Source organism: Rhinolophus hipposideros, assembly GCF_964194185.1.
Source record: "Rhinolophus hipposideros genome assembly, chromosome: 4".
NCBI lineage: Eukaryota > Metazoa > Chordata > Mammalia > Chiroptera > Rhinolophidae > Rhinolophus > Rhinolophus hipposideros.
This window is the reverse complement of record NC_138050.1, coordinates 54,827,056-54,847,013: the sequence shown is the minus strand read 5'-3', so window position 1 is coordinate 54,847,013 and position 19,958 is coordinate 54,827,056. Positions and strand designations below refer to the sequence as shown.

The 19,958-nt window shown below is 36.6% G+C and overlaps 1 protein-coding gene across 5 annotated transcripts in view; it reads left to right on the top strand.

Moving 5' to 3' along the window:
- The window catches only part of MYO16 (myosin XVI), a 562,776-nt gene that overhangs the window by 298,840 nt on the left and 243,978 nt on the right, over nt 1-19,958 (top strand). For all 5 annotated transcript variants that reach the window (XM_081047109.1, XM_081047110.1, XM_081047111.1 and 2 more), the window contains one exon: nt 10,628-10,775. In XM_081047109.1, coding sequence (XP_080903235.1) covers nt 10,628-10,775 — 148 coding nt within the window. The remainder of the gene's footprint in view (nt 1-10,627; nt 10,776-19,958) is intronic.

Sequence of the window (19,958 nt, the reverse complement as noted above, 5' to 3'; positions counted from 1 at the left end):
AGTGTGTGACCCAAAGATAAGGACTATGGACATAATTTGGAGCTTGTTGGAAATATAGACTCTTAGACCCCAAGGTAGTTCTGCTGATGGGGACTGTGTGTTTCACAAGTTTCTCAGGTGATTCTTTGAACACTGAAGTTTGAGAGGTACTTTTCTGGCCGCACCCAAGTCAAGCCAGCCACTCGTGTTCATGCACCACTGGCACAGTGGAGAAGTCGCTCATCTGCGGTATCACTCTATTGACTTTCTTTATGCTTCCATTCGATAGTCCCTTTACCAAAGTGAAGACAGAGCAACTGGCTTTTGAAGGTCTTATCCATTACTAATTTTGTTTACTTTTTTTTCCGGATAGAATTTAACATGTCCACTTCTACAGGAATGTTAATTTAGAAAATAATTATATACACATCTGAAAAATAACTAGAAAATGCTGCAGTGAGCACTTATGTATCGAGACTTCTGTTAATCAGCAATCTCTATTAGTACGCAGTCCCACACAGCTTCAGCATAATCAAATCCACAAATACCTCTCACGCGGATTCTGCAGGCAGCACACTGTGACACAGAGATAATACATATTCATTAGGATGAACCTGAGGCACTTCAAGATTCTGAAGTGCCCTCAGAATCGTTAAGGAGTGATGAGCATAAATTTAGTATACTTTGAGCATTGTGCAGAACTGAGTTTACTCTCCTCTTAGGAAAACAGCAGTCCAAACTTCCATTACATAGGCACTGTCCACGTTTCTCCTCTTCCTGTATTTTGTTCTACTCCTTCTGTTCTCCTAATCAACACTGTTAATTCAGTTCCTGTTGCCTATGTTTATTTGGTAGTTTCTTGCTGTGTTATTTTAAAACTCCAGAAAAATGATTTTGTGGTGGTGTTTATGGTTTTTCAAAATTTAACTATAAAACAACTACTAATAAATGAACAAATAACTAAATAGATAAAGCCAGCGCTAGTTGAGACTGCATTATGAAGCATAATGCCTGGAACATAAGTGGTAGGAGAAGTCTGAAGAGGTCAGACTGGGAGTTCAGGTCTTTGTTCCCTGTATTTAAGAGGAAAAAATAAGGAATATGTTCAGAGAATGTTTATCAGGGGTGTGAAAATTGAAATGCCACGTCTTTGGAGTGAGCACTGAAGGAACTAAAAATGTTTATGATGAGAGAAGGAAGAGACTCAAGAGAAATATGACAGGTGTCGCAAGTATTCACGACCATATGGAAAGGGTCTTGAGTAGAAAGATTTATTATGCATACTATAAAGAGTTGGTAAATGTTTCAGAGAAGGCATACCTTCACTTTACCACAAGAACTTTCCACCTTACTTCCTCATGATTATAAAGTGCTTTCCCACCCTGATGGAGGATATTTGCAAGTTCGACGAAAGAGCTGACACCTAGAGGACTGAAAATAGTCCCACCTGAGGTAGGGCACCTGGAAAAGATTATTCAAAAGACACAACCTACTACTCCACATTCTCTAGGTCACATTCTCTTCACATTCTCTATGAAGGACTCTGTTAACGGCTCATCAGATGTTCTGATGTTTAGTTCCCACTAGCATTTATTGTTTCCTGTTGCCTGTCAGTATAGAATAGAGTTGATATAAGAATATGATACAGTATATTAGTGTCCAAAATCTTCTGTAACAAAGTACCACAAACTTGGTGATTTAGAACAGCAGAAATTTATTGTCTCAGAGTTCTGGAAGCCAGAAGTCCAGAATCAAGATGTCGGAGGGGCATGCTGTCTTAGATCTCTAAGGAAGAATCCTTCTTTGCCTCTTCCAGCTTCCAGTGGTTGCTGCCAATCCTTGGTGTTCTTTGATTGCAGATGCATAACCCTGGTCTCTAACTCCCTTGTTAAAAGACCTTCTCCCTGTGTCTCTTCTCCTCTTCTTGTAAAGATACTGGTCATGTCGGATTGGGACCTACCCTACTGCAGTATGATGTCATCTTTTAACAAAATGATTCTGTTTTATGGAACACTTCTGCTTATACTGTTGTGTTAGGTGTTAGCTCAAAAGTAAATTGGGTTGGGTCCTGCCCTTAAAGGCTTTCAGGATAGTCGAGGAGTTAAGATTTTTATGTCTGTCTGTTTGTCTTCCCACCAGAATGTAAATGTGTGTTCATTGCTCTATCCACAGGGTCTAGCGCAATGTCTGGAATAGTCAATGTTCGATAAATACTGAGTGAATAAATGAATGTAGTGCCAACTGAGCGTGTAGAAGTAAGTTTAATTTAGAGTAAGAGCTCTAAAGGAACAGCGAATTGAAAGCTCTGGCTATTTACAGTTCTTTATTAGATTTCAAAGAGCCCATGAAGCTGATGTGATCATGCCTCTTCATTAGCTAAGTTAGCTGTGAGTATAGATAGTTCTAGCATAGTATAGTATAGTATGGTATGATATGGTTATCGTATAATTATAATTGATAGTCCCAAACCTCATTTGGCAACAAGAGGCTCAAAACTGAAACAATCTATTTATCGAAGGTAAATCTAACTACTAACCAGGTAACTTATCAGGCAATAACATCTCCCTTTCTGGGATATCTGTTGTCGAAGAGACTGTTATTTATTCACTAAGCACTGATTGAAGGACTTTTAGGAGTGCTCTGCCTCCCAGGAAACACAGTCTTATATGGTCACCTTGGGGTAGGGGGTGGTCTCTTTCTGCGATATATTTTCTTTTTCTTGCACTTTTCTGTAAAGCTTACATGTGAAGGACTGGTAGAACTGAGAGTAGCTAAGGTTATGCTTTCACTGCATCCAGAATGTGCAGAATGCCTGATCCATTGACATCAGCAGGTAGGTCCAAAGACAGATGTTGGCAGGATTCTTAGTCCCTGGGCACCTGTGGCATGCGTGGTTGTACGCCACACGTCCTGGGTTAGTCTGGCTCTTTTCCAGCGCCATGGTCCTGGGCAGGCCTCTTCTATGCCTCGTTTTCCTCTTCTGTGCAATGGGGATAATTATTGTCCTAAGCACTTAAAGTTCTCATGAGTATTGAATTTGTTAACCTCTCTCTTTAAGTCACTCAGCTTTTTCTTTCACTTTCATTTCAAAGCTTTGCTTCTCCTTTCCTCACCGTTTGAAGAAATGGCTTTTTTCTTGAACCTTGAAGATTATCTCTATAATGGAAGTTATGGAAAGTTTTTAGAATATCATGCATGCTAAGACTGGTTGATATGTTTTATTGTGGAATTGTACACTCGATAATAACAAAATAAGTGGGATATTTGAAAAGCATCCGACTTTCTACTATGAGGACTATTAGCTAAAACTTCAAAAGCTCTGGAGGCTGCTTCCTTGAAGTTTTTGGAGATTAAAGTTACTTCTTTCCATTTTGCCAATACTTACACCTATTCTGCCTGTCCTGTTGATTGATCATTTATAACCTAGCATAAACAAATATTATTTGCATGTTATAATGCATTTGGGCTCCCCCAGGGCTCACCAGTCTGTGAGTTCAGGTGAATCACTGTTAAGAGAAGTTGAATATGCCAGCGCATTTCTGCCTTGTCCCATTTTTGTCACCCCCCAGTATTCCCGGAAATCTCTTCCATCCTGGTGCCGCCGTCCTGCTGGTCATTGGTCTCCATCCTGGAGCCCTTGGGTAACCCAGCAGTTGTGGTGTCATTCATTTCAGTGTGCATGAAAACACTACCACTCTGGTTTTTACTCCACTAGAGGGCTCTCGATGAAGTTTTGTGTTTCTACGTTTTCTGAATTTAGCCTAGTTTGTTAACACCCTTCCCGCCAAAGGACACAGATCCAGCCTACTTTGTGGTTTCAGAATTACTTTTCTTGTATGTCGTGGCTTCAATCCATGTAGTGTCTCACTGGTCTCGTCAAAATATCAACTCCAGCTTGGCACTCTGGCTTAAACCCATGCCTGGCTCCCGGTTCTTTCAGTGACATTCTGACCACAGCCTGTGAGGCCCCTCTGCCCCAGGTCTCCAACTCCCTCTCATATCCCCCTACTCCCCACCTACTCCACACTCTCCAGCCACACTGGACTATTTAAGTTCTTTAGTGATGTGATACCAAGGCTTGATGTTTCCTCTCTGCTCCCTAGAGATCTCTTGGCTCTTCTCCTGGCATGGCCACGTCACGCTCACTGCACTAGTCTCTTTTCAGTGGTCACTCTCACTATACTAGTTTTATTTCAAGTCACCTCTTCAGAGAAACCCCTCTTTATTCCCCCAACCCCTTTCCAATGTGGTTCTCAATCTCATTTCCTTTGACTCTAGATCGTGTTTCCTTCCTTATTTCTTCCAGAGTACTTGTCAAAATCTAAATGTACCCTTTTCATTGTCAGGCTATTTGTCGTCTGTGTCTCCTATTAGGATATAAGTCCACTGATGACAGAGGTCTTGTCTGCCCTGGCTTATAGGAGGCACGCAGTAAGTATTTGTTGGATTGATGAATCTAAGGAATAACTTGTAAAGTAACAATAAAGTAAAGCAGTCACTATTCAGTTCAGGTAGGAAACTGTATAAAGCCATCACAAATTCATTCATGCCAAGAAAGAACACATATTATTGAGAGTATGAAATAGATAAGGAAAGATGTCGATATTTAACTCTGGCTTATCTTTTTAAAAACCAGAGCCAAGTTCTTTTCATAATCAGAGTTTGTGTATGGTAAGGACAGAACTATTTTCTACTTTCTTATGCCTACTCTTTTACATTGGGATTGGCAAAGCAGAAATATGCTGATGAGGAAGACCCAGAGTTCACATGTTAAAAGCCAGAAAAAGTTGGCTTCTTATCTTTTCTGTGCCCTGAAGACATTCACATATATTTAAGTGGAAAGTGAAATTTACTAACAATCGGAAATGTTTCCCAATAAGTATGCCAAGACTATGTTATCTACTTGGGAAACTTACATCTTACAGTTAACACAAATGAGATGGAAAATACAGAAGGGTCTTAACCTTGTCTTTTTTTCAAATTTTGGTTTTAAAAACAAACCAAAAGGCAGTCTTCTTATTCATTTTTATCATCATTGTTTATCCTTAGTTTTATACTCTAAATTGGACTTTCTTTTAAAAGTTTCAGAGAACTTTAATTGATCTTATCTTCTTTGAAGAACAGCTTCTTTTAAGTGCAAACCGTCTGGGCTTTGGAGATAAGCCAGTTGGGTTTAAATGTAGAAAGGCCTGCCACAGAATTTAAATGAGGCAATGTTTGAAAAGCACCTAGACAATGCCTGGTATACAGCAGGTACTTTAAATGGTGGTCCCTTCCTCTTGGAGCACACAGGAAGCCTGAGACCTTTGTATCTTTTAATCCTCATTTTACTGATTGGGAAAATGAAGTTAAAAAGGGACATGGAGATTGGCAAAGTCAGATTCAGGACTAGACCACATACTTTTGACTCTTAGTTGAGATATCCGTCACTTATACCATGCCTAGCATTAATGATCATTAATAATGAAGTCAAAAGAACTGCGTAAGTATGAAAGAGAGACTATTTGGCTATATTAATTAATCAGTAGTATGCTTTTGGTGATTGCTAATTGAGGTATGATTAGGCTTTCTGGGAAGATATCATGATTTATAAGTAGATGAGTGGGGCAGGATGAGAGTGGGTGCTGCAAATTTCTGGATGTTGAAAGAGCCATAAAGGCATGCATTTGTTTTTCTTAAAGGAGAGCGAGTCTTATTTCTTCCATGTTAGTTCATATTCAACAAATTTGATATAGCTCCATTAAATATTTTCCTGCGTTTTATGTTACATATAATCTGCAAACATATATATTTTACAATAATAATTTTTATTAGTTTCAGGTATACAAAGCAACATAATAGTTAGACATGTACACCCTTCACAAAGTGATAACCCCCCTTCCCCAAGTTACTACCCCTCTGACATTGTATGTAGCTGTTACAATACCATTGACTAATCTTCCTTATGCTATACTCTTAACTCCCGTGAATGTGTGTGTGTGTGTAAAATTATAGTTGACATTCAATGTTATTCTACTTCAGCTTCAGGTGTACAGCGCAGTGGTCAGGCATCTACACCGTCTATAACGTGATCCCCCTGATAAGTCCAGTGCCCATCTGGCACCTTACATGATCTTTACAACATTGTTGATTATATTCCCCATACTGTATTTCATATCCCCATGACTATTTTTTTTTAATATTTTACAGTATAAAAAATTTTTTAAAAACATTTTTATGTAGATTTCTGAAAAGACAGAGGATCACAAGTCAAGAATATTTATTAGGTTGGTGCAAAAGTAATTGTGGTTTTGGCAATTTTTTAACCTTTTAAACTGCAATTACTTTTGCACCAACCTAATATATATAGCGAGTCAAAAATTTGTCTGACATAAGAGATCTCAAATGGAAATTTGAACATTTGGTTGTTTTGTGTTTTCTCCCATCTTACAGTGTCTTCAAGAGTATCTATCTATCTATCTATCTATCTATCTATCTATCTATCTATCTATCTATCTATCTTTTAAATTCTGATGATCAGAATCCTGCTAATCTACTGCAATTTTATTCACTGCTGGAGATGTGCTAACTAGGATGATGACTAATTATACTGTTTTTGAATTTAGATGAAAGGTACTGAAGTCACTGTTTGATGTGGAATTTGATTAGTTTTGAATGCTGCTTTAAATTAAGCCTGAATATTGTCTGGAACAACTAGGTGTAAGGCCAACCCTTCCTCTGAGTATAGAAGCCTAATGATCAGGAGGTCACCACTCAACCCTCCAGTCTCACCTGATATTTCTGTAGTTGACGGCTAGACAATAACAGCAGGGAACAACTATGATGGTTTATTTCCTATGTGTATAGATTTTTTAAAAAATATTTTCTTTATTAGTTAATTATTTCATGGTTAATGTTATTAATGTTAAATGGAAAATGTTTTCAGCAAATCATTTGCTTAGGAAGGAGAAAAAGAAAGAAAATTTAATAAGACCTCAACTTAAAATCACCACCTGACTAAATACTCATGGCAAAATGGAAAAGAAACTATACCACCTCATCCTGTGTTTAGCATCAACTATGGGCTTTCATGCCACTAATTAAAGGGGTATTTTGAAAGTGTCTTTCTTTATACACTTATGACAGCTTTTCTAAAAGATGTCTAATAAGACTACTCTTGTTAATAAGGTTTATTCATTTTGAGATTTTTTAAAAAATACGGATAATCGTTCTATCTGGTTAAATACACCACTCACAATATTTATAGCAGACAAAACACTGTAACAGTGGTTCCATTTGTTTAAGTAGACTTGCTGTATAAAACCAAGGTTGAGAGACCTCACATTATTGCTTTTAGAGTTTGGACTCTAGAATAATTATTAGCAGACACATTGCATGAGGTGCTGTTTATAGTTCAAATGTAAGGAATAATCAAATCCATTTGCCTTCCTAAGAGCTACTACCTTTTGATCTAAAAAATTATTGACCACAAATTCTTACTTTAAAGTGGGAAACTATAGTAATTCACAGTTACATTAAACATTTAAATACATAATTATCAGAATAAGCCTGTTTCATTAAAAAGAATGCTCCAAAACCAATAAGATTTTCTGCATACCAAGCCTATAGCCATAAATTCTGATTAACATTAGCTACTGAATTGACAGTCCTATCTCTGAAACAAAATCAGGGTTGTGATACTCATATTGCATACTTTTGTCATTGTTTAGCTACTATGAAATAAATTTCAACCACATATACTTATGATGTAGGTTATTTTTTGGTTTGTTTGCTTTTGAAATGTTTAAAGGCAGGACCAAAATAATGAACATTAGATATAAGTCCTACTGTACATGTGAGGCCACAATAAACTAGCAAGATGGCTGGACACTACTCACACTGGGCACGGATTACTTTATAGACACATCATCAGTCTCCCTCCCCAACTGGAATGTAAACTTTATTGTTGAAGTACCTGTTTCATTATCTATCACTATACAATAAACTGACTTAGCTCCTTTTAGAATTTCACTATAGGCCTTGAAACTTTCCTACCATGTTTCTCCGAAAATAAGACCTAGCCGGACCATCAGCTCCAATGTGTCTTTTGGATCAAAAATTAATATAAGACAGGATATAATATAATATAATATAATATAATATAATATAATATAATATAATATAACAACCCAGTCTTATTTTAACATAAGACCAGGTCTTATAGACTATGACATAATATAAGACCGGGTCTTATATTAACTTTTGCTCCAAATGATGCATTAGAGCTGATGGTCCGGCTAGGTCTTATTTTTGGATTGGGGAGACTCAGTAACATACATTCTGTATATTTAATTGTATCTGCATAAATTCAAGTAATATTTGCCTTTCCTGCATTTTTTTTCAACAATGAGAGAGTATTGTCTATATTCACTCATGGACCTTAATACTTAATAGTGCAACCTTCTGATCTGTTGATAGTAATACTAGTGTCTTTAGCAGAGCACTTTATAATCAATGGCTATTGGTATATGCCATAGTAATATGACTGGTATTTTCAAATTGTTAATCAAGAAAATTCTGAAACTTATATCGGTGCCTTTGTTAAGCAAGAGCATGTCTTTGTTTCAGATTGTATTTGTACATAAAAGTTTTATGTCGGGTCAGGGACAAGGTAAGACTGTCCCCCTCTCACCAGTCCTTTTCAACATTGTAAGGAAAGTCCTAGCTAATGTAGTAAGAATAGAAAAAGAAATAAAAGGTACACAAATTGGAAACGAAGGAATCAATCTTTCTTTGTTGATATGATTGTCTCTGTAGAAAATCCAAAAGAATTGAAACAAGCAAACACACACAAAAATACTCGTGGAATGAATAAGTTATTATAGCAAGGTTGCAGGATATAAAGTTAATATACAAAAGTCAATTACCTTCCTACATACCAGCAATGAACAATTGGAAGTACAAACACAGCACCATTTCTATTAGTGCACACAAACAAAACAATTAAATACTTAGTTATAAATCTCACAACATATATACAAGATATTTAAGAGGAAAACTACAAAACTCTGATGAAAGAAATCAAAGAAGATCTGAAAGAAATGGAAAGATATTCCATATCTATCCACGGATAGGAAGGCTCAATATTGTTAAGATGTCAGTTCTTCCCAACTTGATCTATACATCCAACACAATCCCAATAAAATCCCAGAAAATTACTTTGTGGATATTGACGTAAAGTTTATGTGGAGAGTTAAATGAACCAGAGTAGCCAATACAACATTGAAATAGAAGAATCAAGTGGGAGGACTGGAACTACCCAACTTATAGATTTATTGTAAAGCTACTGTAATCAAGACAGTGTTGTCTGGTTGAAAGAATAGACAGATAAACCAGTGGAACAGAGTAGAGAGCACAGAATTAGACCCACATAAATATAGTCAACTGATCTTTCACAATGGGGCAAAAGTAATTCAATGGAGAAAGGATAGTCTTTTCAACAAATTATGATGGAACAACAGGACATCCACATGTACACAAAAAAATGTAGACACCAACATATCACAAAAAAATAACTCAAAATATATCATAGATCTAAATGTAAAAACAAAACTATAAAACTTTTAAAAGATAATAAAGGAGATATGCTTGGTGACCTTGGGTTTGTCTATGACTTTGGAGATACAACACTAAAAGTACAATCCATGGAAGAAATCGTCAATAAGCTGGACTTCTTTAAAATTCAAGACTTCTTTTTTTATTGTGAAAGACATTCTCGAGAGAATAAAACAATGAGCCAGGCTGGGAGAAAATATTTGCAGAAGACATATCTAATAAAAGACTGTTATCTAAAATATACAAGGAACTCTTAATACTCAACAGTAAGAAAACATACAACCCAAGTTAAAATATGCACAAAACATCTGAACAGACACCTCACCAAAGATATACAAATTTAAAATAAGCATATGAAAAGATGTTCCATATTATATGTCATCTAGGAAATTCTAAATAAAACAATGTAATACCACTGCTCACTGGCTAAAATCTGAAACACTGACAACACCAAATATTGTCAAGTGGAAGAAACCAACCTGAAAAGAATACATACTGTATGATTCCAACTATGTGACATTTTAGAAAAGGTATAACTATGGAGACAGTAAAAAGATCAGTAGTTACCAGAAATTAGGGGAGAGTGAGAGTGAGGAATGAATAGGTGGGACACAGGAGATGTTTAGGGCAGTGAAACTATTCTGTATGGTACTATAGTGGTGTGTACATGAACTTCTGAAAACCCGTAGAACTGTATACACAAAGAGTGACCACCAATGTAAATTATGAACTGTAGTCAATAATAATGTGTTGATATTGGTTCATCCGTGTTAACAATTACAGCACACTAATACAAGATGTGAATAATAGGGGAAATTATGTGTTGGGAGAGGAGAGAGAGGGTCTATTGGAACGCTCAGTACTTCCTGCTTAATTGTTCTGGACCTAAAAAAAAAAATTGCTCTGAAAAATGAGGACTATATTTTTGTTTAGAAAAGGTCTGTGTTGGAAAAGAAGCTACAACAGTATCCTTGCAATTAATTAATATGGGTAAATTTATAGAAATGAAACTAATAATGCCGTTTAACAGAATCACTTTTCTTTTCTTAACCAGCCAGAATTTATACATATATGCTAGAGAAATCCAGACTTGTTTCACAACCTCCTGGCCAGAGCAATTTTCTCATTTTCTACTTGTTGATGGATGGATTATCTGCTGAAGAAAGATATGGACTTCACCTTAATAATTTATGTGCACACCGGTAAGTGACTATGCATTTTCTACCTAGTAGTTCTGCCTTCAAATTGTGATTGTATTTGAGCAGTCTTACATTTTTCTTGCTTTTCAGAGAAGAAATGTGACTAAAAGAAAATAATTAGATCCTATTAGGTTATAATTATCTGTATAACAGGGTTATAACCATTTATTGGACGTTTAGGTGAAGTTTTGTGAATGTGTATTAACTTGTTTCTACTTTCCTAGTTCACAGATCAAGAAAACAGATTTGCACATCTATAACCTTTATATCCCTTTGGGGTATTTTGGATATAACATTAGTTATGCATTCCTAATCTTTGGTAGTCTTTTGAAATAATGGGAAATATTACTTGGGCACTTATTATTCATTCCTAGCAAATAAGGTTACATAATAGCTTAAGACAAACCACACACATGAACTGGGGAGCCGATTTTCTGCACTGCAGACAGAAAGCATTTGTTAAAATGAGGGTACATTGGTCATAAGATGGTGATGGAGGTGAGGGGGTCATAAAGATAGGGAGCTGAGGAATGGCTTTGCAATATGTGCATTTCCGCCACTGCTTGATCCAGTGTGTCTCCCCAGAGGGATTGGCCCAGATTTGAATCAGGATGAGAACAAAACAATCAGGAGAGGAAACATCATTCAGAAGAGAAATGGGTGGGAGAAGGGAGAAAAAGGGAACTGGACCAGGCGTGCTGATCCAAACTCACTAATGAATTTGTGGTGGGGCACAGAGGAGCTAGACTCTGAAAGAGGTTAAGATCTCTGTTAACACCTGATTTATAGTTTATTGAACATTTGTCACTGGGCTCAAGAAGAATGGTGTGAGTTTTCATAATTTTACGAGAAATTCTGTAAGAAAAATGAAAGCATGCTTGGGGAGGAGGAGCGAGGCGTGAGGACCAATTGTGCTGGTTTTGAGAGTTGTTGAAGGTGGAGAGCTGATTAGACAAAGAAGTGGAGGCATCAAGTGCAAGCTGGAGTAATGTGGGGGTTTTCAGGGCGTTGGGGTTTCAATGGGCCTGAACTAGAACTGGTTGGTGAAGCGATCGTGATTGGACAACCTCTGTTGTGGCTGTTGCTGTAAGGTTGAATGATGGTGGGGCATAGGGCCAGCGGTAGGAAATGAATTAGTTGTCTCCTAATTTACCATTACATTATTAATCCTTCTTGTTCAATTTTTTAAAAATATTACATCAAGCAATGTATACAGAGTTTGTGTTTTAAATAGAGATGTAGTCAAGAAGTTAAGAAGGCTTTATCAAAACTGTGTTTTATTTAAAGTGAAAGACTATTTTGGGGTATAGAATCTCCCAAAACAACAGAAATTAAGAAGAAAAAGAAAACACTAATATTGAAGCATGGTATCCCAGACTTTAATGACAGAAAGAAGGAAGGAAGGAAGGAAGGAAGAAAGGAAGGAAGGAAGGAAGGAAAGGAAAGAAAGAAAAAGGGAAGGAAAGGAAGAAATTCTAAGCTCCCAGGGCATTAGAAATGTTTTTATCCAATCCCCTCATTTGATAAAAGAAGAAATCAAACCTAGATCACAAAGAGGCTTATACCAAAGTCAATATATTATACAATGTCAACATTGAAGAAAAAAAAAGAAACACATTACCTGGAGTCAACGTTTTACATTTCTACCTTGAACATCTCTAATAGGACCTATCCCTAGGAGGAAAAGCATCAGATTGGGACCCATTTGTTAGGTGTATAGTGGTCAGCTGTGAGAAACAAAAGACTTGCATTTCTGTGTCCCTAATCTTTCTTACAAGCAAAACTCAACACTTATAACAGATCGTTGGTTTATAGGGTGTGTCTGTATGTTTGTGCACGTGCACACGTGTGCACTTGGCAATATGGACATAGAGCCATTGAAGAAAAAAGGCAATCCACCATTCAAAGAAACAATTTAAATTCTTGGTCTGTGGTTTGTACCAGTCTTTTGAAGTGTGTGAGTGTGGGAGAAAACAAGCATTTCTTTATTGAGCTCCAGTTCTAACATTCATTTCTCTTTGCAAAAGAGAGTTTGGAATCACTTAAGCTATTTAGAAAGTCAAACAGTCAGGGGTTGCTTTGTGAGAAACTCTAACAGGAAAGAACTCAGCAAAATAATGAATAATTCAATTCCTTAGAACAAAGAAGTTATTTTATTAAAATGTGTTATAAATGTCTAATGGGCACAAAACAACATTCCTCAATAAAAATATACTCCACCACTCCAGATTCATAAAAGTATCAATTGGAACATTTTTACAATGAGGAGTCCATAGACAAAATATTCTTTAATAATAAAACAAGCTGTTTTACAATTTATAATATATTATATATCATAATATTTTTGTGATTTGTGTTACATGAGTCTTCTTAAAGTTACAATATTGGTGGATCTTACTTTGCAATGCTGCTAAAGTTTGAGGAGTTTGAGAAGTCTAATCTTTTGTTCATTGATTATGTATATTAAGTACCATAATTTTAGAAATTGCATGTTTATAATCGGTAATATAAATCTGAACTTGCTAGTTTTCCAGCCTTTCACAAATTGATGATTTTTCTGAGTCTTACTAGAATTGGCACTCATAGGTAAAGGATAGCTATATATATACATATATATATATATGCATACATATATACATACAACATGTGTACATACATACATGTATACATATATATTTAGGCATACATATATATGTGTGATATATATAGAGATATTTGTATATATCTATATACACACGTACACACACATACATACGTATGCCTAAATACCTAAATATGTGTGGGTGTATATATAAGGACACCATTAATAATGCAATTATTATTATCACATATACTTATCTGATTTTCTTTAAAAAAATATGTTGCCATATCAATTGAGTAGAAAAATCAGCTACTGCATTACCATCTGAATTTCCCTTTGCTCATTCAGTACTCATTCCACAGTACAGCTTGTCATGAAATTTTGATGACGTATGTTGAGTCTTAAAACAGTATGAAAAATTTTAAGCTTGCTTCCTTCAAATACATCTTTTGTCTTTATTATAAACAACTCATTACCTACATGAAACGTTACATAAACATGTATTATGTTTGTATATATTTATAAGAGTGACTGAACTGAAAACACTCAATATTTATCACATGTTCTTATGTGATTAGAACTCCAGAGAGAAGAAAACATTGTGGTAAATGCTTTTATAATTAAAGCTGCAATAGTGCTTTGTAACTTTGACTCTGTTTTTGGAACTAGAAGTTTTTAAAGTATCACATGAAAATTTATGGAGGCTTATTTCAGTGCTAAATGTACCTAAAAATACTTTCCTGTTTGTAAAGTTGAGACAATGTCTGGAACACGCCAGTAGCACTTCAGCTCAACCATAGGATATAAACGATACAGATACAAACATTAGCTCCTATAGTGCAAATGCATGAAAATGATATTTATAACATCTTGCATAAGAATCTTCCTGTACAGATTGTTAAAACAGTAATGAGAAAAAATATAGTCTCTAGTCTCTCAACATTTTGAGCGGTGGCAATAAGATTGCCCTTATTGAGAATTCCCTCTAGATGGTGCCCTCTGCACAAAGTCAGACAGGAACAACAATAAAAAAAGCTCATCTCTAAAGGTTTCTTTTTTTATTTGTGGTTCTTCCTGTGATTGACTTTTTCTTTTCCTGGCTGTTTGTTTTTCAAGTTCTATTTCAATTTTTTTTCATGTACAAAATACTCACTATATCTGGGGAATAAACATAGTTTATGTTTGTGGAACTTGAGCTTTAATGAAAGTTAGAAATAGTGATTAATTGCTTATCTTCAACTTCCTTTAAACAGCTTTTATGGGTGTAGCCCCAGAACTGTTGGGCTCCAACAGTTATCCAAAGAAGTTATTCCTAATCTCCCTTCATATTGATTAATGATGGAAATGATTTTGGTGCTGCATAATAACATGTTCAGCAAAGGTCAGGTTTTGAATTATAAACTGAAAGCTAGCAATCGTTTGACTCAGAGCTGTGACCTGTTTCTAACCTTATGTGTTAGTGAAAGGAAACTCTGACTCACTAAGTATTTCAACTTGTGATTGCTGCCCGGGAGTACACCTGTCACAGTACGCTGCAGCAATGAACTCTCAGTGAAAGTTCATTTTTTTTTTGCTAAGGCTTTATTATTCACATTAAACTTAACCTGAGAAAGTCTCACATAATTAAAATAATAATAAGGTAAGGGTAAACTTAGATATTATTCGAGGATGATTCTTCATGATTTTGTGATACAATAAAAGATTTACTTGGCCGCACATTTTAGGCAAGCAAAGCTTGAAGGTTCTCCCAAGACAAAGGTGAGAGACAAAAGGTATTATAATCTATTTCTAACGGACTCTCTTATTATTATAAATGATAATCACAATTGTGATACATACAACTTATAACTCATGGAGCACTTACCATATGCTGAACCCTGTCTGAGTACTTATGTCCCTTGTCTCGTTCAATCCTCACCTGTAACTATGCAGAGGTTGCAGGACCACATCTGCCTCAGGTAGACCCGGATGTGCGGATGGAGAGTCAGCCGGGAGCCAGGTATAAATCCAGTTCCTACTGACTCTTAACCCTGTATTGATTCTGCAGCAGTGTTGCCTGTAAAACAGCAACTATTGCATTTGCATCCTTTTGTCAGGAGAATTTTTAAAGAAAATGGAAGGAAAAGCAGAAAATTAACATGTGTGTGTGTGTTTATTTAAAACTGGTTAAGCAAAACTAACTTAGGACATTCTAGATTTGTCATCTCTACCATAAAAAGAAATTCTGGGTCATTTCTTTGTCCAGTAAAATAATAAAAATTTTGAAACTACAAGAGCATGCCTTGTCCTAGTTGAAGTTTATAGTATTGAAAATATAGGAAGGACTGGTTAATCTCTATAAATGGGCATGTAAATTTTACTTGTGAAAGTCCACAGGGAGGAGGCAGGGTCAGTGGCTTTCCTAGTACTTCCTTCCATTCTTGAATGATGTGTGCCCAGAAGAGGAGAGAAGAGAAATAAGAAACAAAAGAAAATAAGAAACAGGCACCATGCTCTGCTTCTTTAGTTAGTCTACAAAATCCTAAGTTATGGGTATCCTGAATTGCACTTATAATAAATCTGAAGCACAGATGTATAACTTATTCAATGATATTTAGCTGGTAAATTTAGTAAATGAGAGAGCCAGACTTCAAACTCAGGTACATGTTAGCTTCAAATGTTCTGTTTATCAGAACTCTGATTGTCAGTGTCAGGTACCCAACGCTAACACATTAAGAGAAAAAGAAAAGAAAAAAGAAAAGAAAAGAAGAAAAAAAAGAAAAAAAAAGAGGGAGAGGATTGATAGGGTCTCATAACTGGAGGAGACAGAAGTAGTGCTTGCCAGGGGATAACTAGATCCAGGAACTCAAGTGCTGCCTCTCCCTATCCCCTCCCCTCCCCCAACCCCCCCACCCCCCGCCATGCACGCGCACACGCGCACACGCGTGCACACACACACACACATACACATCTGTTTTACTTTGCATGTGTGTTTTAATGCGGAGAGGGCTGTGACACACACAGCCCTAACATTCCACACGTTAGGAACACTAGAGAAGAAGCAAAACTTTTCTCTTTCAAAGAGGCCATCTTGGCAACCCAGCTTAGGCCTCAGGCCCATCCCTGGTCCCTGACTCAAGGGGAGAGGGTGAGATGTTTGACCCATGAGTAGAGGGTAGGAACTGTTTAATCAAAGAAGGAGACATTGGGAGCTGCATACAAATAAACAATTAGCTTCATGAAACCTGTTTCCTCCAGTCGGCTCCAAACACCAGGCTGATCCCCAGCTGCCTGAAGGGAGTGTCAGCCCTGGTGTCAGAGCACAAATGTCAGGAAACCTGGAGAGCGGACACTGCCCTGCCATTGCTGAGTGACTGCTTCAGCTTTCTAAGTTGATTTTCCAACTAGCTGGGTCCAATAGTTACCCATACAAAAGACCATTAATAAACTAAATGTATTTTAGGAGGCCTGCAAAGAAAGACTGTAACATATTTTCATATAATTTCTGTTTTATATATGTTTCCCAAAAAAATATTTTGGGGCGATGAAGGTTAAAACGACACTGTGATCTACCCAATCTATAATTTTATTAAGTAGCTATTTTATGAAGATTTTGCTATCTAAATATACCTAAAAAATTCAGATTTCTACCTTACTTTTAAGGGGTTGACATGTATTATATCGTGACATCTATTGTTTTTGTTGTTGTTGGTTTTATGGTTGCTATGGTGATACTTCTGAAACTAATAATAGCTGTTATTGACTGAGCACTTCCCACAGATTTTTCTCTTTATCGACTCATGTTAATTATGGAAGGTTGTACTTGATCTTCCCATGTTGCAGATGGTGTAACTGAGAGCTTTGGGTATTTGGTTAACTAACCAGCATTGAGAACAGTTTATATTTGAACTCTAATCTGTTTAATTCTCAATTATTTGTATGAATAGTTTTGAAATTATTCTATATAGTAAATTTGCATCACAGATAACTTTTACTGCCTCTACTTCAGCAAGAAAATTATCTGCTAAAATCAGCTTCTTAAATCTTTCTTCTTCAAATTTTTTGACAATAGTAGCATCATTAAAATTTTGACAGTGCCTTCACACACATAAATAAATATGCACACACATAGGCACATGCACATAAAAATCAACAAGAAACTACCAGTAAGGTTGCATTAAGTGTTTTACTGACATTTAATGAATGCCAGGCTTTATACTTAATAATTACTTAGATTATCTCATTTAAGTCTTTTAATAACCCTCTGAGATAGATACTAATATGGTCCCTGTTTTATGGATGATGACACTGAGACCTAGAGGATCAATAACTTACCCAAGGCCATGCAGGATGGGAATGCGGGCACAATGATTCCAAACCTGGTAGTCTGTCTCCAGAACCCAAGTACTTAGCCTCCGCTACTGAAAGCTATTGTCCATTTGGGAGGTGTGATGGCCAGCCATATAATTTAGAAATTTATACTCTGTTCTGGCATATAAACTTTAAGGCTACTGTCTGCACAGTCACTATTTGGGGAAAACAGATGAAAATACATCTTTTCTCAGCATACTCAGACAGTTACACTCTTTTTAGAGTTTGTTTCTGGTCCTTGGAATTCCAGTTTGATTGTGTCCATTTTCCCACTTACCAGTGCAAAAAGAAAAGACCATGATCCTCAAATATTCTCACATCTTTGTTCTTTAAATGAAACACCAAGTGTTGAACATTTTGATATCATCTCCCTTGCCCATCCTCTCCGAGCTGCTTCTTGTCTATGTACCTCTTCCATCCCTCCCATTATACTTAGGGCGGATTAACATTTGGTAAATTCCCATTTAAGGATGAAACCCCCTACTTCAGAAATCTTTAATTAGCACCGCTTTTCTGTCTTATCAAATAAAGTTTCCTTGATGATGCAATGCAATAAAGCCAAGTAGGCCTCAAGGAATTTAGAGGAAGGGATTGTTAACCTGTTCTTTGAAATTCTCTCTAGTTGTCTTAGCATTTAGGAGTGGAGTTGGGTATCAGTCAAGTTGAAACTTCGTTGTTTGTTGAGCAAAGCAAATAAACTCGCTTGAAACTAGATGGTCAAGCAGCATGTTTATTTTTCAGTTATGAAAATAGAAAGTTACTCTTGTATCAGGAGAGAGTTAAATCCTCTGTATCTTGCTTTCCCAGTCAGTAAATTGGATGTAATAACACATTCTCAGGGTTATCATGAGTGAATCATTATAAATTTAAAGCACTTTAGTATAGATTCCCAATTGATTATTTATAATCCCAAAATCCAAAAAGTTCTGAAAACCAAACTTATGACTCATGTGTTACTATTAGTTAAATAATTAATTTAATTAAACAAAAACTAACACAACCTGAACTCATTGGAAGCAAAATCTAAACCTGAATTGACATGGAATTTTAAATTATCTTTATATATCTCAGGTATTGATAATGTCCATATGGTTTTTCCCAGAACCAAAATGTTTCATTAGGGAATGCTTCCCCAGCCCCACTGGGAATATAAATACTACATTACCTTTCAAAAATCCAAAAAAAATTCTGAATAACCAAACATATTTTCCTCAAAAGTCTAAGATAAGGGGTGTGGCTCGGGTAATCTAGTTTGTATAGGTCTGAAAACACTGCAGTAATTATGTTTCTCATTAAAATGAAGACATCCCACCCTAGACCCTCACTGAAAATAATCTCCACATCTGCTTCTGTGTCTGATGGCAGGATCCATCTACTTTCAAGACACTCTCGTCCTTCTTCCCTCTTAATTTCTCTTTCTCTGTTTCTGATTCTATTATCTCTGTCTCCCTTTAAATGTGTATCTTCCTTATAAATAAAATTTATTTTATTTTAAATTATAAAGAACTGTATTGAGACGCTAAACAGTCATGGACTTAGAAAGCAATCTCTTCACTTCACCAGTGGTGATGATATCTTTTGTAAATGGAGGTGTGGTTCTCGCAGACTAATGAAACTTATTGAGAAAGGCCAGTCTTCTCAAGTGTTTGTTGATTCCCCAGGCATTTTAGAGGAACTTGTTCACAGTTCTGTGTGTGTGTGTGTGTGTGTGTGTGTGTGTTTGTGTGTGTGTGAAAGAGAGAGAGAAAGAGAAAGAGAGAGAGAGAATTTGTCTCCTCTGGCCATAGCAGACAGCACACCACACTCAGATGGGACCCACTACCAGTCATGCCCACCCATGTATGTCAGCCAAGGCTGTCAGTGACATTTCCTTCTCTCCAAACTCCACTTGCCAGCCTCTTCCACCCCTTGCACGAGGCAACCCCACATTACTGGGTTCACCAAGCCCTCCTCTGGGTCAAGAGTGGAGTATCCATCTCCCTGTGACAGGCCTGCCACATGAGTCATCCTCGGAGCCTGGGTGAGCAGTCACCCACTGGCCTGGCCCATACCTGCTCCAGCTTGGCTTTGTCCCCTTACTGACTCAGTGGCCATACGTCATTTTTCTTGGACATAACACAAAAAATACCCCTTATCAGTGCTTTCCGTATGTGCTCTCCCCAGTGGTCCCCCAAATCTACTTCGTATTTCACAGAAGTATAGGATAGACGTGGCACAGAGAAGACAGGATGTTGTTCTTTGTCCTGTTGATATAA